Source organism: Enoplosus armatus, chromosome 9 (assembly GCF_043641665.1).
Source record: "Enoplosus armatus isolate fEnoArm2 chromosome 9, fEnoArm2.hap1, whole genome shotgun sequence".
In the NCBI taxonomy this organism is placed as follows: Eukaryota; Metazoa; Chordata; class Actinopteri; order Centrarchiformes; family Enoplosidae; genus Enoplosus; species Enoplosus armatus.
The window spans coordinates 2,638,547-2,664,265 of NC_092188.1; the positions used below are offsets into that span (position 1 = coordinate 2,638,547).

The 25,719-nt window shown below is 45.4% G+C and overlaps 1 protein-coding gene across 1 annotated transcript; it reads right to left on the reverse strand.

Moving 5' to 3' along the window:
• Window positions 1-624: 624 nt before the first annotated feature.
• Window positions 625-8,608, reverse strand: onecutl (one cut domain, family member, like). Its single transcript, XM_070912635.1, has 2 exons — window positions 7,567-8,608; window positions 625-935 (listed from the first exon to the last, which is right to left on the reverse strand). The coding sequence occupies exons 1-2, from the start codon at window positions 8,606-8,608 to the stop codon at window positions 625-627; spliced, it is 1,353 nt and encodes a 450-aa protein (XP_070768736.1).
• Between the last annotated feature and the right edge of the window lie 17,111 nt (window positions 8,609-25,719).

Here is a 25,719-nt window from a genome sequence, read left to right on the forward strand (position 1 = left end):
AAGAAAGGGAAAAAAGGTTCTTCAGAAAAAAATGGGACGTTAAAAAAAATGCCTTTTCTTCCTCTTTCACCTTGATTCTTGAGGAAAAACAGGACCATAAGAACATTGGGGGAGGTTTAACGTCTTTGGATGATGGTGAACACTTTTGATTAAGAAGTTACACAATGGAGCTCTCCAGATGTGAGCAAACGGCACCTCTTGATTTTTCACGTTTGGAGAGATGACTATAGATTTGAAGGTACACCAAAATATGCTTTCTCCTGATTTGTAATACCCTCATTATCTCTAATCTAAATAATCAAAATAATGCAATGAGATGGTGTCTATGTAAGGGTGTGACTCTTCTTTGAGTCAAATCATCTTTACACCCTTGACTATACAAGCAGGACCTCACATCCTGTGATCATATCACTCTGGGTATCGCCCCCTTCTATTTCAAGGGGGCGATCGACTTTGGTTTGGGAAAATGCTTCATCTTCATAAAATCATCTATAATAGCTGGCTCCGTCGCTCCTTCTGATAACGAGGAGGACATTTATTACGGCTGATCTCTGCCTAGACCAGTCTATGTGCCCCCTTGCTCCCTCAGTGCCCTCCCCACCGCACCTCCTCGGCGGGCCGTCATCATGCCGTGCTGCAGGACACTGCGGAGGAGGAAACGCTGGAGCCCGAGGAACCCGTGGAGGAGGGACGGCCCTCGTCTGCCCACTTGTTGACGTTGCGTCGGCGGGCGTTCATGAAGAAGTTACTGACAGTGGAGAGCTCCAGGCCCAGCTGCTGGGAGATGGTGATCTGCAGCTCTTTGGTTGGGCGGTGGTTCTCCCTGAAGATGGCCAGGAGCGTGCGCCGCTGCAGGTCCGTGAACACCAGCCTGGTGCGCTTCGGGCCCTGGTTGCGCTCCAGCTTGCTCTGCTCCTGTTCCTTCCGCTTGCAGGCTGCAGGCAGACGGATAAAAGACACATTAAAAAAGGAAAGGGGAAACAGGTTGGCTAACAGACCGGCTGGCTAACTAGGACAAATGGATTAAGCTGAGGGAAAGTGGATTTGTTGAAAGAAAACAGATTAGCTAAGCAACTTTGATTAGTTAAAAGAGATGAATCAGCAACTTGTTTCATTGTGCAGTAAAGGAATCCAGATGTTCAACCCATCACTTCTTATTGCCAGTGAGCTGCTGTAGGCTGCCGGGTTTTCATTATGCTCATTCCCTTTCAGGAAAACAGTGTATATATTGACATGTAACTGTCCTCAAGACAAAGTGCAAAATCTGGTGTCATCCACTGACAACGGCTATGATATTCAAACATAAACAGATGCACAGTAAATTTCTCATTTTGCAAAAGGACTGATCAGCCCAACAGTAATAATAATCATTTTCTGCCTAAATCTTTCACCTTCTTTTGCTGCAATGTAATTTCTGCAACTTATTTGTCATAAGAGGTGAAAGTCAGTACTTATGGATACTGGCTTTTACTCGTACATTTTAAACTGCAATCTACATTCAGAGAAGAGAAAATAACACTAAGGCCAAATAAACTCCAGAAACATTCACCGACAGACACATTAACTACTCAAAACCATGAATTAGATCTTTTAACATGCATTAACAAAAAAAAAAGATTGGCAACATTTTAGTCAAACTCTGACTTTAGTCAGACAGATTTCAGTATCTGTTTTCCACAGAGGATAAAACAGTCAGTATTTCTTGCCAAATTAGCTCAGTGTCAAAGTTGGGCATATTCAAACTTTTTAAGCGGTGATAGAGGTGATGAAGTCTTCTGGTATTTTGTTTTTAATGTCAGTCTTGCTTACACCAACCACAAAATGAAAAACTCAGGGTCTGGGTCAAACACCACGGTAGCAGCGGCAGCCCGCCCAATTATATAATCAATATTCACTCGCGAATAGTCTGAAATTAAAAAATTAAAATAAAAATAAAAAATACCCTGCAAAAAAAGGACCAGTTTGGTTCAAAGAGGAAGAAGGATGATGTGTGTGGGTTGAGCTTAGATCCATTTTGAGAATCAGACGAGCATTTTGAATTCAGGCTGCATGTTCCTCTGCATATCCATCGCTGAACCTTTCACCTCTAACACGCTGTAATTCTGTATTTACAGGAAACACAACACCAACCTCTGCCTTTGTGTATTGAGCCAACTTCCCAGACCACCCCCCCCCCACCACCACCTCTCTGTCCATCTCCTTCCACTTCCTCTCTTCCCTTTCCCTTAGTGGACACTTCAACATCATTAGTTTCTCATAAAAGTCATTTACATGTGGCGGCAGTGAGTGAGTAATAATCACTTTAGGGGGAACTAATTTATTTTCTATTAAAGGCGGGTTACGTCAGGGGTGAGTGAAACAAGCAGAGTCGGCATTGCCCAGGGTGTTTAGAAGCCTTAAGTGGACTAAAACATATTTGGGGGAGTCGTGCAATTACCTAAATGCACACTTTTAAGAGGTTTCAATCAGCACTGTGCGGTTGAGCGACTGTTTTGCTGATGGTATCAAATGCGTTTCTAAGTGTAAGCATTGGTGTATGTGCACACAACACAACAGAGCATGCACACCAACACACACACACACACACACACACACACACACACACACTAGGGGAGGGCCAGTGGATTGGTGCCGATGCTGGACTTTTATTGAATACTGGCCTGGGGGTCTGGAATCTGTAAAAAAAATAAATAAAGTGTATATTCTTTTTTCGCTAATTAACATGATCGTGCTATAACGTTTTTAATATTTAAACTATTCATTTATTTAGTGTAGCGTTAAATTGGGACTTATAATGTCCTGATGACACATGACATGCTGTTTCAGAAGCTTTCACACCCTCAGAGGAATAAAAATGTGGGTGTAACACTGAATCCCTGGACATTTTGAGCAAAGTCATTTTTGTGTAGAAATGGAGTCTCAAAATGTCTTATTTTCTCACAATTTGTGAAGAAAAGTAGTAACGCAGTAACATTTTTCCCAACCTGTTTACTACTCAAATGAAGGTTTTTGAAGAACTTTACAGAAATTAATGTCAGTATTTTGAAATAAGGCAGGAAATACAACTACAACCAAGGAAAATAACACTTTCCAGTGGAAAGTAGTTGAAATTATTAGAGATTTCTTCACTTGCTTTAAGAAAACAAGGTTTATGGAACTCTGTTATTGACAAAAATGACTTGATTAGATGGAGATATCAGCTCACAATAACCTTGAAATCCCATATTTCAAACCCTAACTCACACGGTGACACAATCACACTCACACATGCTACATACATTATATAAACCATAGATGCTGCCTTTGGCTCTCAAAACAGGCACTGATGCTTTCAATTGATTGGCTTACATCTTCCCATTGAGAAACATCTCACACAGCGATGGCTGCTGCTGATGTTTACTGTATGACCGGCTCTTCACTCCTAAAACTCACAGCGGCAAATTTCTCTCATTAGCAGAGTGCTTGAGAAATAAGTGTGACCCTACTGCCATCTTTTCCACACGAGTGCCATCACAACAACAGCATCAGAGCAAGGTCGGGGGCCGTGTGTGTGTGTGTGTGTGTGTGTGTGTGTGTGTCTGACTTTGATTGCTCTGACATCCAGCTGAGTTTCTGAAACTTAAGTACTCAACTGGACATGAATAAATCTCGCCGTGATTTCCCCGCGTACATTCTCCTCTAAAATCATTATCAGAAGGAAATGTTTTGACTCGGGGATGCACCCTTGTCAACTTGAGATTACAGGTGCCTGTTAGCTTTTAGGCATCCACAGCTCGTTTGCATTTCTGAGAGTTATTGAACCACGTCTCATTAAAATCTGAACAGGCCAAGATGTCAGCGGCATGTCAATATCACTACAAGTGAAATTATTTTTTTCCCCCCCAAATGCTACATTTTTCATGGGCGTTACACCATCCATCCCCACCATCAATATTTCTGGGCTGGGGGTTGGGAGGTGGGCTGCAGCTATAGAGGGTATATACAGTGGTGCACTCTCAGCTCATGTAGTAATGAAAGGAATGACATGATAGTGCTGGCTAGCTTGCTTGTAGCGTGGATTTATGGCTTGTTGGAGGAGTCAGGGTGTCCTGCCGCTCTCCTCCTCCTCCTCGCCTCCATCCCATCCTCGGCTCTCTCCCTTACTGACGATCATAACGCCGACCATTAAGTAAATGCTTCCTTATGCTGTAATCATGTGTAAAAGGCTCACAATTACCATGCTATAAATTCCCGGCGCTGGGGCTACTCCTGGAGACATAAATATTCCCCTATAGGCTTCTTATGATCGTGGGAACAGCCCCTAATCATGATGTATGCCCCTGTCTCGTGTTGCTGAAACGTGATCGAAAGCCCTTTCCCTACCCCCCGGCGTCTCAACCTACACCCCCCCTCCCAGCCAGAACACACCCCCACCCGTCCCACCCCCCCAGCCCCCCAGCCCACCCCCTGCTGATTTCTTGGGCCAGGGGCTGATAGAAATTATTGATTAAATCTGTGCAGCTCAGACTCCTCGACCCACAGAGGCTGGTTAACCCCTTCAGCGCCGGAGTGGGGGGAGCTGCAAGAGCCAGATAAAACAACAAAACAAAAAACAACAACCCTGTTTGCTAGGTGTTGCGCAGCTCAGGCCACGTTTACAATTCCTGATATGCAAATGGAGTCGGCTGTGACCTTTGAGCCTCGCTGGTAGAATGTGAACTGTACGCAGCGAGAGGTGGACGAGGCTTTGTGGCTTTCATTACTGTGGGGGTGGTGCAGGCACTGGAGCCGACACGTAAACCGCATTGACCTTTCTTATTCATTTAGACCTTTAGTCAAGGGCTTCGGCCATCATCTTTAAAGTTATAGTCTCTGATCCCCCCCCCCCTCCTCGACTTTAAGTGTCGGAGCACGGCTGTGTGGTCTTTATCCTGCCTTCTTCTCCGACTAAATCCTGATTGCCTCCTCCACAGCCTGAGGTTGGGCTAGAGATGCATCTCATATACAGTGCAGTAATCCATAGAGTATACACACACACACACACACACACACACACACAAAAAAAAAAAAGACAACACAAGATACTGCGGATAAATCCGAGGGATCACCTCCTCCGTGTTTCGCAAAATGTCTCTGCAGAAAGACAATTATTTGAAAAGACAAAATGGCAGCAACTACGTTCCATAATTACTGTGCATCCAGACTCGCAGAGAGCTCTGCAGCCCTCCACGTATATAACAGACATAGGTATGGAAATAACACAGTGCTGCTGGCTGACACTGAAGGGCCTTCTATGTATTTAAGCGAGTGTTGCATTAAGGAGGATCATCTTCAAACTTGAGGCGTGAAGCAGAGAGCACTTGAGCTATCTTCAGACTGGGGAGCACAGGGCACCGCGCATTCTAATTCCAGTCTCGATTCGCCGATGCGGCCGAGGTGTGTGTGGGCAAGGCGTGCTGCTCTTTCCCATGGAAATCAATAGAGGCTTGTAATTAAACAAAAGGGGGTTGGCCAGGGGGGGAAAAAAAAAAACAACAACCCCCTTCGGAAAGTAGGTTATGTAGAAAAGTGCCGAGCTGTCCAAATTGTGGCTTTGCCAAGAACTAAATATGCAATTTCAGAGTGTGTGGGAGCAGAGAGAGAGAGAGAGGAGCATTGTCAGACATTAGCACACTTCTCTGTGTGGGGACTTAAATTTTTTATGAGTCTGATTGATCGGCTGCTCGGACATGGAGCTCTGACTCGTTAAAATAATGTTTGTGTTTGTAAAGATGAAGAAACGAGGATGCTGGAAATAAAGAAAGAATGATTGATCATTAAGGAATCTGCTCAAAACGAACAAAGGGCCGTTTTATCACGAGGGAGATTGTGACGGGAAGACGCGTTTTGCATACAAAGCATTCACACGTCGCACGATTGGATTCATCAAACAACATTTCTGTCAAATTACACAACAAACTCAGAGATAACTCATCTTTAGATAAGGGGTTTGGGTGTGATTGCTGTAACGTTTTGCTGAATGGAGGATGTACACATGTGCTCTCAGAGCCGAACAATCAAAGATCAATAATTGTGAAGGGATTGCAAGAGTGCACAATCATTACCTATGAACCCTATTGTGTTGTTGGGCTTAATCAGTCGAGCTGCTGACAGAGAGCGTAAAGCAGTGATCAACTGTGCAGGCTCACACACACATACTGCTCACAGACCCCCGCAGTGAGCAGACCACTTGCAGACACACACACACACACTCGTCTGTGCTCGTATCATATTACTGTGTTCACTTGGATCTCTTTCTGTGCTCCGTGTATCAGATGGGCCCTCGGTCCCTGTGGAGGGGCAACACTGTAACACGGCACTGTACAGCGTGCTGTCGTGTCTTCAATCCACATCCCCAAAGAATATTAAATGTCAAGCAGCAGATTACAATGTGCCTTTCAAAAAAAAAATAAAAAATCTTTACCCTGTGAAATCCGTATAAATACTACTGGGCCTGCAACAACTGATTTTTTGATCGATTCATTTCTTGAATTCATTTCTATTTTTCCAAATAATAGTATAAGTTTATAAAATGTCACAAAAATAGCGAAAAATTCAAAAATCACAAGTTCTCTGAGCCCAAAGTGACGTCTTCAAATTGCTTGTTTTGTCTGACCAGCAGTTCAAAACCCCCAAAAATGTATTGAATTCAAAATGATGGCAGCAAATTCTCACATTTTAAGAAGCTGGAACCAGCTAATGTTTAGCATTTTTGGACAAGTGGATTTAATCAATTGATTATCAAAATAGATAATAATTAATTTTCTGTAAACTAATTGATTCTGCACACCTCCAGTTAAGCAACAGCCTCCTGTTTTCCAGATAGGAAGAATCTCTCAAACCTGCAAGGTGCTGCCTCAGAGCAGAACAACATTTGTATTTAGCCTCGCAGTAATTGCCTCAGTGACGACGTTGATAAAAGACGTCTGGCAAAAGCTCAAGTCTAATTTGCATCAGCTACCTTGCCAACTCAACTTCAACCGCGCGCTGAGCAGATATAAATCACTGCTCGAATTAATCAATCGCTCCAGAATGGCATATCTGCACAAATTATTTTGTGGGCTTAAAAGCGATTAAATTGCCAACTGCTGCTCACGCTGATCTTCATGGTTCATTTAAGAAGAGGGCAAATGTCTGTGGCTTTTTTATTGTAGCTACTGTACAAATCAATAGGAGCTGTTTCGGAGCAAAGTAAACAAAGGAACGGCACATATGGCCCTTTCGTGCTCAAACTGTCCTCAATGTGCTGCTAAGTTCTTATCATCCGGGCTGTTGAGACAATAGCCAAAGCAGTGGTACATTCAGAGTGGTGTGAAGAAGGGAAACATCAGTATGATGCTTTTGCTTTTCCTCATGTCTCAACCTGAGCTGCATACTGATTGCTGGAGAGGAGATTTTTTTTTTTTGGAAGACATGGAGAAGGAAGGTGTTTGGGGAAAACAAGGAGGGAGTGTGTCTGTTTGTTGTTGTGGTTTCTGTATGAGCGTGCGTGTGTGTGTGTGTGTGTGTGTGTGTGTGAGGCAGATAGAGAGCAAAGCCAGATCTTACCCTCCAGCCGGAGCGAGGCCATTCTTTGAAACTCGGGCTCCTGGAGCCAGCGGGACATCCTCTTAAAGGTCTCGCGGCCGGACTTGAGCTTGCCCCAGGGCTTGGGGTTCCTCAGGAGGTCAGACAGCGTGCCCTGTGACCTACACAGAACCCTCTCGGCGAAGATGGCCTGGGGGATGCTGTACCTCTTCAGCTCGGTGATGATCCTCTGGGCCACATCCCTGGTGTTGATCTCCTCCCCGGCGCCGCCCCCGCCGCCCGGCAGCATGCCCTCGCCGGGCGAGGACGAGGCGGATGATGAGGAATGCAGGTGCTCGCCCATCTTGGAGGCCTGCTGGCTCGGGTGATGGTGGGGCTGGTAGTGCTGGCTGTAGATGTGAGGGTGGTGGCTGGGGGCGTGCTGGTGAGCCTCCATTTTGTTCAGCTGATGCCCCACTGACACATCGCCTCCTCCCAGGCCTGGTGGCGACATCTCACGGCCAAAATCCGATGTCCGGCAGAAGAGGCTCCCCCCGTGGACATCGTAGCCACCGTGGAGCATCTGGCCACCGTTGCCATTGGGGCTGTTGCCCAAGCTGCCGTAGCCGTGCATGGAGGAGCCCAGGCCTGAACCCGTGGAGGGGGGCGACAGGCTTTGGGACATGGCCAGGTCCTTGCCGTAGGGGTTGTAGAAGTTGGTGCTGAGGTGTGCTCTGTCCTCGCGCATGAGGGTGAAGCTGCCGATGACATTGCTGACTGGGAGGCAGGGGTGGTGATGGTGGTGATGATGGTGGAACTTGTCGTCAAAGGGCTGCAGGGGGGTCAGGGTGGTGTAGGTGCTGCCGGAGCTGGACGGGGAGTCGCCGCTGTAGCCCAGCGCAGACATGGAGTGGTCGAAGCCCGGCGGACGGGGCTCGGGCTCCAGAGACATGGAGGGTCCCCCGAGGGAAGGCCTGGGGAAAGCAGCTGAAAGGTCCCGCGAGTGCAGCATGGCCCTGCCGTCCTGGCTGTGAGCCAGATCAGAGTGGCTGTGGAGGGACATCTCCCCTAGACTCCCATCCATCTTCAGTTTCAACAAATAAATGTGTGTTGTTGCTCTTCTCTTGTTATTGTTGTTCAACAGCCGGGCAAACAGTCTGGAAGGTCTCTTGTTACACCAGACTATGGATTTATTGATTTGTGAATTAATTGATTTCCGGGCTTATGGGGTGTCTAATTAATTATCTGATAACGTTAAGTACTGTCTTCAAACTCCCTCAAACTCCCAGAAATGGAGTTCGCAACGGCATCAGGAGCTTTAACTGTGGTTTTATTCTCACTTGTGCATCAGCACTCTGCTCTCTTGTCTCTTTGGTGCTCAGCTGTGTTCCTCGGCGGAAGCCTCGCTTTTGTGCCTGCGTGAGACAAGACAGGCGCTGTTACTCCGCTGCATTTAAACTTTCATCGGTGCAGAGAAGCAAAACAGCCAAATAACGTTTGTCTCGTCGGTCCTAAACACAGATTTACACCCTCACATCGCAAACAACAACAATAATAGAAGCGTTTGAGTAATTGGACCTCACTCACCCCGCGGAACACACCGACATCACTGTTTTAATCACTTCAACCGAAGCTCATTTTGGAATATGACATTTTTCCTTCTCATGCAGAAGTTATGAATGCAGAAGTAGCGCGCATGCGACGCGCTGAACATTACCGGTGCGTTTGCATATTTACATCACATGTAACGAACGTGAACGATGCGTTAACGACCAAACGTGACGGCGATTCACAGACAAAAACGTCGACGTGTGTCGGTTTATTAGAGCTCCTACCTTTATTCTCCACTTCTCAGAGCGCGTCCGCGGCTGTTGTCCGTCCTGTGCATGTCTCCGATTGTGTCGCCGAGCAGCCCTGCAGATTCACACAATTGGTCCGCTGCGCCCCGGGGTGCTACATTCACCACAACCAGAGTGCACAAACCATCTGCGGTTACAAACCAATCTCTCTCGCTCTCTTCGTTCCCGTTTCTGACTCTTTGTTTTCCACTCCAAAAAATCTCCGGGTCTAGCCTGGTTTTTTTTTGCTCTACACTAGCAGCTCTCCGCTTTTTCTTTCATTATCTCGTGAGATTTTCCTCCTCCCTCTGCCTGCCACTTCATCGATCTCACCACCAACTCTTTCTCCTTCTCCTCCTCCTCCTCCTCCCCTTTGCTCACATTGACTCTCTGCTTTCAGTGCGTCACGGCCTTAAAAATCTGACAGATGTGCGATGAAATTCCTACTCCAATTAACCCTTTCTCTCCGGGGGGAGGAGGGAGGGGTGACGAGGCGGGGGAGGTGTGGAGGTGGAGATGCTCCCTTTCTCATAACCCCACAGGTTAAGCCTTCTTCAGCTGATTGCATGCACAACTTATGAATTATGTGCGCGCATCCTGGTCATTCTGCTGCGCCTGGCTGTTTATTGTATCTGATCAATGGATTTTCACAAGCTGCAGCTAATGTCGTCTAGTTCTCTTTTATGTAACAAGTGTTGCTGTTGCTGCTGTTGTCACTGTGAGAAATGATCTGTAAGATGGAGATGGAGCGGAGCATAGCTGCATAATACACGCACATTTCTTCTTTTATTATGATCTTTATTATTAGAGTTTGTAAAATAAATATATCATTTGATAATAACCTTTACTTTTATTTCTATTTTCTAACATCAGTACAGGACTCGATTAGAGGGGCCCTGAGATGGTTTTAAAAAACGAATTAAGAGTAAATATGCAATTATGTAAATGTCCTCACTAACGTATTGACTCCAGGAAAAGAATCTATCCATTTCCACCCCGCTGTGCGCCATCTTCACACCAGGCCGCATCCTGGATTTAGCCTTTTTAGTTCCAAACCTTCCGGAAGGATTTTGTATTTCTTTCATTCTTATGACTCCTCTTGTTCCACCTTTCAGGAATAAACGCTGTCAAGTGACGCCTGTGTTTAGCTCAGCTCTTAATCAGCACTCAACACTTCAGTCTGAAAAGTCCCTCTACAACATCAATTCGACCCTTTTTTCCAGAAGCCCCTCGACCTTCTGCTGCAGCACCGAGCGGTCACACTGCAGGCCCGGCCTGCTGGGAGCGCGTGCGTGTGTGTGCGCGCGCGCGCACGTGCAAGAGTGACCACTGAATGTCATTTTGTGTAACATGTATGTTTAACTGTGTCTACTTTGTGAGTGTGTGAGTGTGTGTGAGTGTGTGTGTGTGTGTGTGTGTGACTTAATAATAATTTGGTGTATGACCGAGCGCGTGTGCGCGTGCGTGCAGGCCTGTTCTTGTGCGCACTTTTGTTTGAGTGCGTGCAAGCTTGTATATGCGCGCGTCCACGTGAGATTGGTGACCATTTATGTGCACTGGCGCCTGAACGTGCATATAACGAGCACGCATATTAAACATAGCCGGCGTGGGCAGGCCTGTGCGTGCGTGTTTGCGCGCGCTTGCAGGCCTCCGAGAGAAGCACGCGGACAGACAGAAGCAGGGAGGCAGAGCGCATACTAATCATATCTGTCTGTCAGTTTAATTTTCAGAGATGAGCAGTTCTGGCGTTTGGAAACAGCGGAGCGGTGCGCGGTGTGGGACCGCCGGCTTCCCGGAGCAGATGCTGCCCTATCGATCCGCCCCGCGCGCAGCCAGCACGGAGGGATGCGTGTATGGATGGCGAGTAGCTGGAGGTAAAATGGTCAACGGCTACACAGCGAAAATAAAAAGGTCTTTTTTGGAGGTCGGGGTGAAAGTTCACCTTCTGTGGCTGGAAAATCCGAGAAGGAAGACTGACACCCGAGCTGCAAGGCCCCCCAACTTTTTACTCTGAAACTGACACCCGGTCAGCACTGAGCTTTACATTCAGTCACATAGAGCCACTTATAATCTAAAGAAGCCTCTATTCCTGCGTGATGAGGAGCGATGATGAGAAGTATATTTACATTCCATCCGTTTAAATAAGCTCCGACTCTCAGACCACCAGACCTAAAGCCATTTCCGCTTCAAGCATTGAGCTGATGCTCTCATCCAGAGTCACCGTGAGAGCAGCAGCAGGCTCAGCAACATTACGGCCAAAACATTTACATTTCAGCCATTTAGCTGATGCTCTCAGAGGGACTTACAGCGAGAGCAGCTTCAAACCTCCATTACCAACACAGGCCATAAACATACCGAGGAATACTCACGTTTTAGCCATTTAGCAGCAGCTCTCATCCAAAGTGACTTTCAGCATGGTGGCTGCAGAATAAGCTTTTAATCTAAAGCCAATATTGAGCGTGTTTAGATTTTAACCATTTAGCTGATGCTTTCATCCTGAGGGACGTGTACGGCCGCATCAAATCCTGCATCACCAATATTACAAGCAGCCAATAGCGAGGAGGTCAAGGGTCAGGGGACATTGCGGTGACCTTAAAATGACCATTCATGCGCTGGAAAATAAATAGATTGAGTCAAAGTAGAGGCGGAAGAGGGTTTATCTCCTGGTGTTGCAGTGAAAAATAAGGAGAGAGACAAATGGCTCCTCCTCTCCAGCCTGCAAAGGAAGAGTAACTCGTCAAGATTCAGAAATTCATATTTTATTAGAAGAAAATAAAAAAAAGAAGAAGCAGAAGCGTGGTGTTTTCTGCAGCCACGGACGTGCTGTGCATGCTGGTCCCAAGGCCCGCCAACATCCCCGAGCTGCAGCAGCAGCAACAGGGTGGAGGAGGAAAATACAGCACAACATTATTCATCCTGTACTTTACACCACTTTACGCCCCCCAAATCTGCTGTTTAATCACCGAGTACAAGTGATCACTTATTGGTAAATGATAATAGATGGAGCGCACGCACGCGTCTGCAGTTTTGAATGAGGTATTGACTCCCTGTTTGCAGCAGCGAAACAAAAAGACTCGAAACGTCGGGGTTTTATATGCAGCGTCCATCAGAGAGGAAGGGTCTAATCTGAAGGATTGTGTGTGTGTGTGTGTGTGTTTCCACCTAAAGAGGAAGTCCAGCTGAAAGGACCGACATCAACAGTTATTACAATCTGAATCGTCATGTTGTGATGACAGACTGATGATGAGGATGATGCTTTGATTCTGACTCTAAATGGGTCGTTTTGTTTTCATCTAATCTGGATATCCCATGTGTTATTTAATCACACACACACACACACACACACACACACACACTGTAATGAGTGTGTGTGTGTGTGTGTGTGTGTGTGTGTGTGTGTGTGTGTGTGTAGGCGCCACACACACACTTAGAAAACACAAAACACAAGTTACTTTCCCACGTTATTTATTGTCATACACAATAATACATTCAGTGTATTTCATCTTGTCGAGCTTCACAAACACACAGTGAAAACAAACTGAAGCTGTCAGTCTGTTCTTTCTCACCTTCACTTAGTTTAACTTCTTACTGATGTGCTGAACAGCACCTGTTGTTGCGTTACAGAGTCCTGTAACTCTGCAGCGTGCGGGATCTGACGCACGATCCGCCTTTACAGCCACTCTGAATGTCACCGGAACTAAATCCATTGGACTCAAACTTCCTCGATTAGAAATACGAGGTCAGTTTTCTTCGTGATGCAAAACATTACAGGTGACAGTGAAACACAACCAGACATGTCTCCTTAACGTCCCGCACATCTGTCTTGTCCAGCTGTTCATTGTGACTTCTCTGAAGTGAATCGTTCTTTTATTTTATTTTATTTTGAATCTAAGTTGACTCCATAGCTCGCGCTGGTGTTCAGTGTGTCATATCTTATTTTTTGTTTTTTTAAAATAAAGGTTTTACAGCAGAAAATGAAAACTTTAAAGTGAAGATTTAAAGATGAAATTAAAGCGTATTTGTGCAGCTGCAGGTGTGAAGTTCAACTCTGAAGCTTTCAACATGTTCTTTAACTCTTACACTGTTATTTCACGTACAATACCTGTAACCTGTAACAACAAGAATTATATCATCATTATGTCATTTGTATTTTCAGCTTTCTTTGGGACACCGTGTTGAAAGTGGCTCAGCATTTAAATCCATATTTTATCGCTCTAAGATTGTATATTTATTATTAAAAACAGGCAGCAGTGTTTGTAAATAATATTTCTTTGAACACGTTCAGTCTGCTGTATGTATGTTTTACTGCAGTGACGATACAAATAAAAACACCTGAACAAAATGAAACTAAAATATATTTTTCGATTTAAACAAAATACTATTAATTAATGCTTTTATTATGAATCGAATTGATATTTAAACATTAATGTAATTTTAAATGAATACTTTTTTACAATAGAATATAATTACACTGTGTGACTCTGACACTGTTCTGTTTTTCTCTTCCTTTTTCTTGTTGTCAACTCCCTTTTAATTTCGCTCCCACCCCTACCCAATCGATCAAATCAATTATTACCACGAGACCTGGCGTTACACAGATCACAATGTGAATAATCAATACCTGAATTAATTTGACCGGATTAGATCTGAAAGAAAAAAAAATGAACCAAATATACTAATGTTAATAATAATGGTAGAAATGAGCATTGATGAAAAAACCACCATATTGACTCCAACACGTGAAATATCAGAGTGACGCACATTAACCTGCAGGACTGACTGTGTGCAACATACATATTGATCATTAGGAGGTTAAAAGGGGTCGTTCATCAGCCTGGGCTGATCTGTTATGCAACATAAAAATTATAATGATTAACATGATTCAAAGGGACCTTTCCTGGGCTCCTTTTCATGCACCTTGACTTTTTAAAGGGTTTGATATAAACACATATAACCTGCAGGCAAATGTGTCCACGCAGGCCTGCAGTTCATCTGCATTAACAGCGTGTGGCCTGCTGCACAAACACACACATTTCCACCTGAATATATCTCCCACTGAACACATCGCCGACGAATAACAGCTTCTTCTTCTTCTTCTTCTTCTTCTGGGTATCTTTTTTTTTTTTTTTTTTTTTTTACTTTACACGTTAAATTATAGCAAATTAAATCATTTTACATCAAGATATCTGAATAATTCCACAAATGGCTGACACTCGATTATTATTCTCACATATTCATAAGATGTATTATTAGATAACAATTCAAAACAGATGCTCTGCTTAAAAAAAATAACAATAATAAATAGATGAAATAAAAGAACATACACTCAGAATCCATCTGCCTCCGTCAGGTCGAAGATGTAAAACACTGTAGCTGCTGCTGGAAACTCTGAGCTAGTGAATGAATGATAATCACATTATTTTCCTCTATTATTTGCAGGTTTAGTTGCAGTAATGATCGTGTACGCCATGATGTGGAACTTGACTTCGCAGCGTGAATAATGTTATTATCGATCATATCTGGATTAATGCAAATTCACTCGTTTAATTCACTGGATTCGCCTCCTGTGCAGATGAGCCAATAATGCGTTACAGCAGCAAGTACTGGAGGGGAAAAACTACTGAACACTAGTTTCACCTGCAAGAATCAAACATTGCATGAGGGGAAATGTTTTTAAATATTTAGATGATGACTGTTTTTTTTTTGGCTACATTACTTTGGTTTGATAGTTTTCTTTGGAATAAATTAAATTTGTCTAAAATATTGCTGCAGGGATATTCTGCTTTTATGAAAATACAAGCTTTTACTTTATTAAATTCTTCATTTAGAAATACTGTGTGTGTGTGTGTGTGTGTGTGTGTGTGTGTGTGTGTGTGTGTGTGTGTGTGTGTGTGTGTGTGTGTGTGAGCGCGCTTCCGGCATGAGCACGCGCCATCCAGTATCGATCCTTGCATTTGAAGAGCCTCCTATTTGCCCTACAACTATTTTTCATATAAAATGTAAATGTCTCCCTCTGTAATTGGCCCCGCATTCTTTATGCAAATGAAATTATGTGGTGGCCCGAGCAGCGCGAGAAGGAAAAAGTGTTTAATTTATGCAAAATGGAGCTCAAGGGGGTGCAAAGTTCGATAAGTTACAACTTGTCTGAGTTTATTTCCTTTCTTTCCTCCCGTCTCTCTCTCTCGCTCTCTCTTTTAGCTCTAAGCCAGCGCTCATTAAAAGTTTATAAAAGTTAAACAATTAGTGGTCTCCATCGTTAGTCATACAGCAGGAGAAGCAAAGTCCTGCACTTACGTGTTCTGCTACAGGTGGATAAGTTCTTAAAGAGGATTTAATTGTGAAAATCCAGATGTCACTTCCTCAGTGAAGCATTTGCTGCAAGTTCAGTCTGTTGAAGCAGCAGGAATTCTGCTTTTATTTTCCTCGGCTCATATTGGGGATGTTTTGTTAATTTATTAATTATTATATATCTTATTTTGCATTTGATTTTATCTATAAAATTGGTTTTTAACACTCCAATAATTTATTAACTCCAATGATTGAAAGTATGATGATTCTTTATAAATTATCTATCATATTCTTCCGGGGATTGGGTGTTAAATGCTGCCACATGATGAGCATGAATATAATTTACATAATTGTTTGTCTCTGTTTTATTTCTAATACAGAAAATTGGTCTGTGTAAACTCACATTTCCTGGTCATTCATTTCAAATAAAAAGAAATGTAAGTTAGTAAGCAAATAAATAGGAAAGTGAGACGCTAGAACATCTTTTGTCTCTATAAATCAGGGACTTACAATCTCAAAAGTGTGACAAGTTGTTTTGCTCCTGTTTTTTAATTTAAGACTGTAAAACACGAGCAGAGTGAGACATCTCTCTTGAGCTGATTCTAAAGACAGTTCACGTTAAAAACACACATCATACTTGCAAGAAAAGCAGAAATGTGAACGAGACAAGGCCTGCACAGCACACATGCACGCAGAGGCCTGCAGCGTTATCACTCACACTCCTTCATAACCACATTAAACACAGCAGCAGTTACCACAACTGCAACCAAATTACACAGCAAACTGTACTTTCTCACATAAGACATCACACATATGTCAGCTTCTGGTCTGATTCTGCAGCCTAGTGAAATCCTCCTCCTCCTCGTCCATGCAAAAACACTGACAGACATGCAGACGCACCCACTCAAAACGCTTCGACACATACAAATAAACAAGTCTGCATCTTCCTGCATCCTCTGCTACATCCCCCCCCCTCCCCCCCTCCCTCCCTCCATCTTGCCCTCCACACCTTCCGGTCCCTCTCGGAATAAAAAACGCCTTTCTCGGAAAACCTTGGCGTGCATCTTAAGAAATCCCTCACCGCACGCTGCTTAACATGGTCACTTGCTGATAAAAATACAGTTTAAAAAGCCTCCATATTGATCACACACACACACACACACACACTGAGCTATTTTCTGCTACGATAATGCATGCTTTTGCGTTGGCCTGTTAGCCTCACGGCGTGTGAGTGTGTTTAAGTGAGGGTGCAGGTGTGTGTGTGTGTGTGTGTGTGTGTGTGTGGGTGTAAATGTGTGTGTCTCACAGCCGAAAAGTGTGTGTCAGTCTCTCCAGCCAGTCAGCCAGTGTAACTCGGTGGGGGATCAAAGACAGCAGGGTTTCTCTCTTTTTCCTTCCTTGGTTTTCCAGTCAGGTCGGCCCCCCCTTTGCATCCACCCCCCCACCCTCCACCCCCCCCCACCCCCATCCTCCTCCTCCTCTTCCTCATCCTCCTCCTCCTCTTCTCTTGCACCTCGCTTCCCTCTCTCCTCCTCTTCCCAATTATTCCCTGATTTTCCTTCCCCGCTCGGCTGTTAAATCCACTCTGCATCCTTTTCTTATTCTTGGCCGCGGCTGCTGCTTCCTCTCCATCCGTCCGAGTGTGTGTGCAGCCTCGTCCGCCTCTCTTTCACTCCCTCTCCCTCTCTCTCTCTCTCTCCCTTCTCTCTTTAATCAGCATGTTAATAAGAAAGGTAACTAATCAATACATTCAATGGCCTGGCTTGGCGATTGATACCATCTCCATCCACCTCCCCCTCGCTCTCCGCTGCCTAAACACACACAGTCAGAGTGACACACACACAAACACACAGCCGTGAGGACTGTCTTGGGTGCGGGGCCCCTCAGTGGTAATTTAGTCGAGTCACTTTATTTAGAAAGCACATTATAAAACAGCAGAAGTTCACCAGTGTGACGTAAAAACACTTTTCAAGGCAGGGTTAAAAATCTGCTGTGTGAGAACAAGCTGTAGTAAACACAGTGTGGCGTACAATAGTGACGCAGGTCCAAATGCTGAGGAATAAAAATGGCCTTTGAGGTAGGACTTAAAGGTTTCAGCTGTGGGGGAAATCCTAATACTGAGAGGGAGGCTGTTCCGCAGTCTTGGAGGCAGCAAAGGCTCGATTCCCTTCGTGTTTCCCTTTGCAGCGAGACTGTCCTCGACAGAAAAACAACAGCATTGATCATTTGTTCAAATGCCTGAAAGGACCTTGTTTTCCATACAAGGACATCTTGTGGCCATGCAAATTATGGCAGAAGGAAAGGTGGAAGTCGAGTATGGTGCCGCAAAACCTTGCAGGACTGGGTGGATCAAAAAAAGGCTTTCACATTGGAGACAGCTGTTTAGAGTTTCTCTTAACCTTGATCGTGGTCTTTCCATAACCGTAACCAACGTCGTGTTTGTGCCAGCAGATCAGACAGATCAGTCTAAATTATTTCCAGTATTTTGCCAGTATGTGGGACAAACTACTGACTCTGACTTTTTGGTTTCTTGAACGTGGATCATCCAACAGCTGTAGGTCAGGAAACCAGACCGAAAGAAGATTTGACTGTTGAAAAGATCAGGTATCTCTGACGGTCTAAAAAAACCAACAGCAGGATTTTAAAATCAATTCTGTGCCGCAGTGGAAGCACACGAAGAGAGGGCAGTGCAGCGGTAATGTGGTCTTTCCTTTTGGTGATAGAAGTCAAGTAGTAGCATTTTGAACAAGTCCCAGCTGGGACAAGTAAGACTGACTATACCAACATATAAGGAACACAGTAAACTACATTATACTGCAATACCACATGCAGTAGTCTTGGACATGAGAACCAAAGGCGTGGATAACTTTCTCCAGATCGTGGGGCGAGAGGAAAGACTTGATTTTGGAAATTGTCCACGGCTGAAAGAAACTGGATTGAACTGTCAAACTGATTTGCTTCTCAGAGATGAGATCAGAATCAAAAATGACACCAAGAGTTTTGGCAGAAGATTTAACATACTCAGCCAACTTGTCAACGTTTTTAGTTACTGCGATTGTCGAGTCTTGGGGGGGCCAAAGATAACGATCTTTTTGTAATAAATTTCCATTTCCAAAATGTTTGGGACACAATTGGGTTTGTACTTGTGCTCTTTTCCCCTTTTCTCCTCTTCCACTCTTTCTCCAGCTGTCCAGGCCCTAAATCCTCCCATTTGAACATTTTGGTTGCCAGTTGCTGTTAAAGGTATGTGGATATTTGGCCAGGGAGGTCCATGTAGCCCTTTAGGGCAAGAGATAGTTTGGAGTCACAAGGGAAGGGAATATTTAAGAGCTGAATACTCGCACAGCTCAGGGCTGCAAACAGAGAAACATCTCGCCTTGTACCAAAGCAAACATCCACTTCTATCTCCCTGTCTCTCTCTCTCCCCAATATTATTAATAGATAGGAGGGAGGAAAATACACAAGCACACACAGAGACACATAAGTCCTTCCTCCTCGGGATATGGAACTCCAACAGACATGAAAACGCTCAGGCTCCTTCTGAGGAGGACATGAGAGGCATGGCACAGGATGAAGGGAAATCCTTCATACAGGAAGAACACAGGCAACAGCCAGAATGCAAGGTGGCCTTTCAGGGCCGACTGGATGGGTTTCTCCCCGTGACCCTCAACCCGACACACACACACAAAACCTCCCACCCCCTTCTGTGCTGCTTTTTTGCCTTCTGGTAACTTCTCTCTCAGTGCAGAGCTTACAGTATGATGTAGATCCTTTTACATTTGTCTCCCAGTTTATATCCACCCTCCCTCCCTTCTTCTTCTTTTCCTCCTCCTCCTCCTCCTCCTCCTCCTCCTGCTTCTTCTTCTTCTTCTCTTTTGCCCTCCGTATCATTTTTCACTCGCACAGTGGAACAATCGATATGTAGAAAAGCGCTACGGTATCATGTATCATTGTGGAATATGTGATATAGATTATGGCCAGTTCATGTTTACAGTATTTTTCTTTTGTGTTGTTCAGATCACGGCTGGTGTGTGAGAAGTCTGCATTCACTGAGCACTTATTCTGCTCTTAGATTGAAGGGTTTCACCGGCTGATCGTTTAAAACAGAAGATTGCATAAGCAAATATATATTGTTTTTACGAGGAGAGGTCTTGTCATGAGTCATACTTTAATAAATGTTCTGCTTGCATGCCTGTTATCAGTTTGTAAGCCATGGTTTCATTTTTATAAATGTGTGGATATCTCATTAATGGGAATAAAGCACTTTATTTCATACACTGCATTTAATTTTACAATGAGAATGCATAAATGAACTACTTGAACTTCCACTATGACGATAAATTTCTCGACCTCTTTTGCAATTTAGTGAATTGTACATTTGAGTAAATTGCTTTGGTCCTGTGATGAGAACATCGGTGTGTTTTTACTGTCATTGTGAAAAGACGATATCCTTCATCTTCAAATTTAGGCAATATGTTCTGGCCAATGACTATTTGAATAGCCCTTTGTTTGTCAAATCAATATTTTCATATATGGTCAACGACCCCTTTGCAATCACACGGGTGTCATAAATATCTTTCAAGTAATCTATTTTTTGTGGAAAACTCCACCACATGAAACCTGAAACCTCAAATGATCTCACTAAAACTGATCTAGCAGCTGCTCTTCAATTTTATTTTGCCGTAATGTATGTCATAAACATACATACAGCCACTGCGCCATCCGCAGACGCTGCATCGATCACAGCCGAGTAGAACAAAGATGGTGGACGACACTCTACGCTCTGATATTGTCTTTCTATATTCCTGCTTTGCCGGTCTCTCCCTGCGAGCTGAGGTCCAGTTTCATTGCATTATCTGCATGTCCGGAGCGTCCCAGAGGGGCTGCAGAATGACCAGTGGCCCCGCTGACCCTCAGAGCTGCTGTCACCCTTCATCACCCCACTCTCCATCTTGGATGGTGTGGTCACCTAGCAACCGGGGCCAGGGTTCGCCGCTCATGGACCAGAGGCTATTGGGAAATCAATCGATACGCCTCGGCCCAACCTAGCGAGCTGCCTGCCTGGCTGGCTGGCTGACTCCCCCCCTCCTCCTCCTCCCCGTCCCTACCCTCCTTACACTCCTCCTCCCCCTCTCCCTTGTTATGGCCAAATGAAGACGATGCAGTTCTCACTTTTCCACACCTCACTGTATGTGGATATCCTGTTACAGGATAAGAAATGCCTCTGCTTGCCAGGGGCTTGCAGCTCTCCAGGCTGATGTATCTGTCCTGTCAACTTGCCTCTATTTCCACCAATGTTTGGATTGAGAGGCGGAGAGACTGCAATTAATCAAATTTCAGAAGAGGATTTCTTTCCTATCACGGTATCGGCCATGAAGAAGTGCTGACCAAAGATTACACCGGTGCACGATTGCAGCCCACCCCATCCCTCCACCACATTTATGAATTTCTTTCAGCACATTGGAGCACTCCGGTGTTTCTGAGAGCAATAACTCCACCACTCCAATCCTCCCTTGACTCATCCTTTGGATCATTTCCACATGGGTCTATGTGAATCTAATTAGGAACCTATCAGACATGAACGCAAAGATCACTTTCATTAGCAGAACAATGATAAATGTTAAAGGGATTACAGAATCCCCAAAAATAAAGAGAGAGATTTTTTAAGCTCATAGAAACATCTAGAAGGTCAGGTCTGTTTAGCAGGACCTCTATCTATTATGGAGGTTCCCCTCCACAACCTTTACAATCAGGCTGGGGTCAGCAACCCTTGATCCCCTCCGACCACATTGGGAGGATGGGCAAAATTCGATCACCTTAAACAGTTTAAGACAGAAGGCTCGGGGAGAAGGGGAGGATGATGAAAGGATGGGGGAGGATAGAGGGTGGAGGAGGAAGAAAGAAGGGGAGGAGGAAAGGGAGGAGGGGTGAGGTTAGCACTGACAACAAACCAGTGCTAATCTGTTCCCCGATCAGTGCCATCAAACAGAACAGCTCAGCTAAAAGAGAATGTGGTGGTCCATCTGGGCTGCTGAGTGACCCCCTGTGCTCTCCGGCACTTTAGAGGAGAAATTCTATTCAAAAACACCTTTTAACCTTTCAGGGATTCCATTTCAGTCGTACAGTCCAACGGATATTTAAACTATAGTCATCTAATTAACTCATTTTCAGTATGTCGGCCCATCAGATGTAGTGCGGCAGCAATTACTCGATTACACAGTTCGTCACATTTCTGTGGGATTGACAGAAAATCAACAATTTACCAAACAAAAATAACAGTAATTGTTAATCAAATATCGTTGGGGTCGGACAAAACAAGCAATATGAAGACGTCACATTGAGCTCGGGGAATTTACGATGGCTACTTTTCACTATTTTCTGACATTTTATAAACTAAACGATTCATAAAAGTGACACTGAAAATAATCATCAGTTACAGCCCAAACTAAATGTACAGCGAGGGAGAGACTGCGTTTATCTGCAGTGAATCAACAAGATCAGAGAACTTGTGAGGTGCAAACAGTGCACTGCATTGCATTAAACAGCAGATGCGCAGCACCATACTCTCCAGATTAGGCTGACAGACTTTTGTTGTTGTCATCCCTGCAACTAAGAAGATGGTGCTACCTCTGTTGTGGGGTTTGCCAGATCCCCAGATGGTCATCCAGCACGTGGCTGGAGGTGGGCTGTGAAATGACCCCCCAGCTGGACACTGTGGCCAGGTCACTGATCTCTGAGCCTCCCCTGACGCCCCTCCTCCTCCCCCTTTTTTTAGGGCCAGCTGCCATCGCAGCAGTCCTATCCTAATGGTGTTGGATCACCCCCCCTCTACGACCCCCACATCAGCGGCTAGCCAGGCTACGGGGAGTGTCCAGCTGCCCTCTACCCCTCCCCTCCGTGAATCCACTGGCCTTTCACTGGACACAGGAGAGCCTGGGGGGCTGGGGGGCAGAGTGTAAAAGGATGGGCTTGTCTGATTCACCCCCCCCCACCCCAGTAAAAGATAGGAAGAGGGGCAGATGAGAGCAATAGCCACAAGGATGAGCCATGGCCACAGAGGCATGACATTGACACGGACGAAAGAAAAGAACCTTTTAACCATAAAAGTGGAATAGTCGCCTCTGGAAATCAGAGGCGACAGTAAATGTGTTTGTGAGTGCCGGGGTGTCTCACTCATTGTCCCCATTACATGTCCCATAGAGTGCAGGAGAGAAGAGGGGGGACAGGCGGAGAGTAGATGGGCAGAGGGAGGGGGTGATGCTTAAAAGCATTCTCAGTGACATACAGACATGCATCCACAGGAAAATACTGTTGTGTGCAGCCAGTCTGCTGCTGCTTCCAGAGAGCCTGGTACACTTGGATGACTTGGCATGGACCCACCCGGCGCAGGGGGAGGTATGCCTCTGCTGGGCTGGAGCCTGGCTGCCTACTGAGAGAGGGGGCTTCTGGGTTCGCTTGCCTGGAGTAATGTCGATAAATCAATAGGACACACGTCACTGCAGGCCCAGAGAAGCCACATGAAACTGTCATTGATCGGCATAAGGTGGAGAGTGTGTAGGGGGAAGGGGGGTGAGGGAAGGGGAGGTAGGGGGTGGATGGAGGTGTTTGGATGGGAGGGGTGAGGCTGTGGGGGAGGGAGAATCCAAACGCAAGGAACCCAAGGGTCATCTACCCCCCCCCCCCCTCCTCCCTCTTCCTCCTGCTCCTCTTTCTTCCTCCTTCTCCCCCTAACAATGAAGGCCGGTGCATGGATGAGGTGTCAAAGGTCAGTGCAGTGGCCAGTAGCCCCTGAACAACACTGCAGAGCCACGTGCCCATCAATAGCTCGCTGTCACAGCTCACAAAACACAGAGTGCCTCTGGTGCTAAAGGACAACCGCTGCGTTGTCCACAGTGGTGCAGCTTGCCACTCGCCGACAAGCTGCGTTCATGCTCACAGAGGCAAATGCGTTGTGGTTTGTGATTCGTCATTGCTGCATCAATGTGAATAGACCAGAATACACCAGCACAGAGAGGGAACCCTCAAAGAAATGCATGTAAGCTGGCGGCGCTCGTGGTGTACAACACTCTCTGCGACCGCCATTTCCTCCTCTGCAGCAATGTCGGCAACCACAGCAGCCTGATACAGGGCCACTAACCGTAGCGAGAAGCCACAGCTGATTGCCTCCCCTCCCACTCTCTCTCTCTCACTCTCTCCCTCTCAATCCTGCGTTTTCAGCAGTAGTTTCGATTGGCGATCAATACGGCACATGATCAACACAGGCCCCAGATCATGATATCCATCCCCTTCACTTAGGGCCGACCCAGCTCAGCGCCGTGGCTCTGGAGCCAACGAGCCCACGGTTCAAAGGGGGTTGGAAGTTCAATGCCCACCACGGTCAGACAGACGGAGATTCAGTGATTGTCTGGGTGTCAAGTTCTCCTGACGTTCTGTCTGGCTCGGCCTGCTGGGTTTTGATCTGAAGAAACCTCGGCCGACAGCGCCGCTCCCTCCCTCCTGCCTGCCTTCGTTCCTCATTCCTTTTCTGTGTCTACCCTGCTGTATTTTTCTGCTCTTGTGCCTACAGTTGCTCATGGTGAGCTAATGGCCAGCACATTGATCATGCTTGCTCGACCTCCAAATTGGGGTCAACCACAAAAGAGGCCCCTTCTCCACTGTCCTGAAACAACTGCCGATTTCAAACTGTCATCTGTGCATGTTTTTCTGAAAATAACCCAGAACCCAGACACCCGGATTTGCACCCGACTTGCCGCAACCTAGTTTGCCTTCCAGCGTCCTTCAACCCACATCAGGGAGAGGAGGAGGTCACTGAAATCCCCCTAGAACCCCCGCCCTCGCTCCCATTTTTCACCTCTCTTTTCCAGCAAGCTATTAACCTTTATGTAATTTCTTTAATTGTGGAAGTTGACTCTGGGCTGGAGCCCCACGTCACCTTTGCATTCATTTCCCTGACACTTTCATTATCACAATAGGTATATGAAATAGACAGGTGCAAAATGCATGGCAGCCCTCTGTCCTTGCTCGGCCGGTTGCCATGGAAACGGCTGATAGAGTAGGTTATCGATCGCTGTGTCCAGTCCCCCTCCGTTCCCCCACCCCCTGAACTGACTTTTTTTCTGCAGTGATGGGCGTGGATCAATAGCCTGTATATTGTATGCTTTTCTCACCATTCGTCCTCCATAATAGCAAAAAGGAGAGAGAGAGAGAGAAAAGAACTGTAAAAATGTAAGCGATAGTATTTAACGTGAAAGAAGATTTGAAAGAAATGAGAGGATAAAATAAAAGAAATAAAACGCCTGGAGTCTGATGACATGTAAATACAGTAAAGGTGTTTTTATATTTTGAGCACTGGGATTCCCTTCTATTTTATAGATGAGGGTGGAAAGAAAGAAAGAAAAAGAAAATTAAAGAAAGAAAGAAAGAAAGAAAAGGAAAAGGGGGGGTGCAGGGGCCCTCAGCATTCCTTCTGTCCATCTGTCCAAAATCAGCCCTTTTCTTCTCTCTGGCACACTGTTTATAAATACATGTCACGGCACATTTACTCACATATGTACGTTTTTTATATCAATTTATCCAAAACTTCTCTTTTTAATTCAAATACATTTTACAATCAACCATCAGAGAGGGTCAATTCATGTCTTTAAAAACGGGACGTGAATAGAGGAGCCGCTGCAGACCTGGGGGAGCTCGTTTAAATCTCGCCTGAGGGATCCCTCCAGCGAGGGGTCATGGTTGAAGTCATGGAGCAGCGGATTTAAAGGTGGGCACTCCTCAAGGTGTCTCTGTCGCCCCGAGGCACGGTCATCACAATTCCAAGAGAGGTGGAAATAAAAGTGCACTGAGGACACAAAGGCTTTTGGACACTTCTGGAGAAATTAGCCTGCCAGCTCACTGATGGTCAACAACCTTGGCTCAACTACAAACAGCCCCCACCCCCCTGGTCTACCCTTCTAAACGACTTGATCCCATACATCACAATTCATCTCAACATTTCTCTGTACAGTATTGATATTACACTGACAAATGAATGTGAAATAGACAGTTTAGCTGTAATGATTCCAGGGGAGCG

Excerpts from the sequence above, each read along its gene's own strand:
- onecutl (XM_070912635.1), bottom strand. The coding sequence starts at position 8,608 with ATGGATGGGAGTCTAGGGGAGATGTCCCTCCACAGCCACTCTGATCTG. Across the intron at positions 936-7,566 it reads GGCCTCGCTCCGGCTGGAGG|CCTGCAAGCGGAAGGAACAG; the intron begins GTAAGATCTGGC and ends GTCTGCCTGCAG.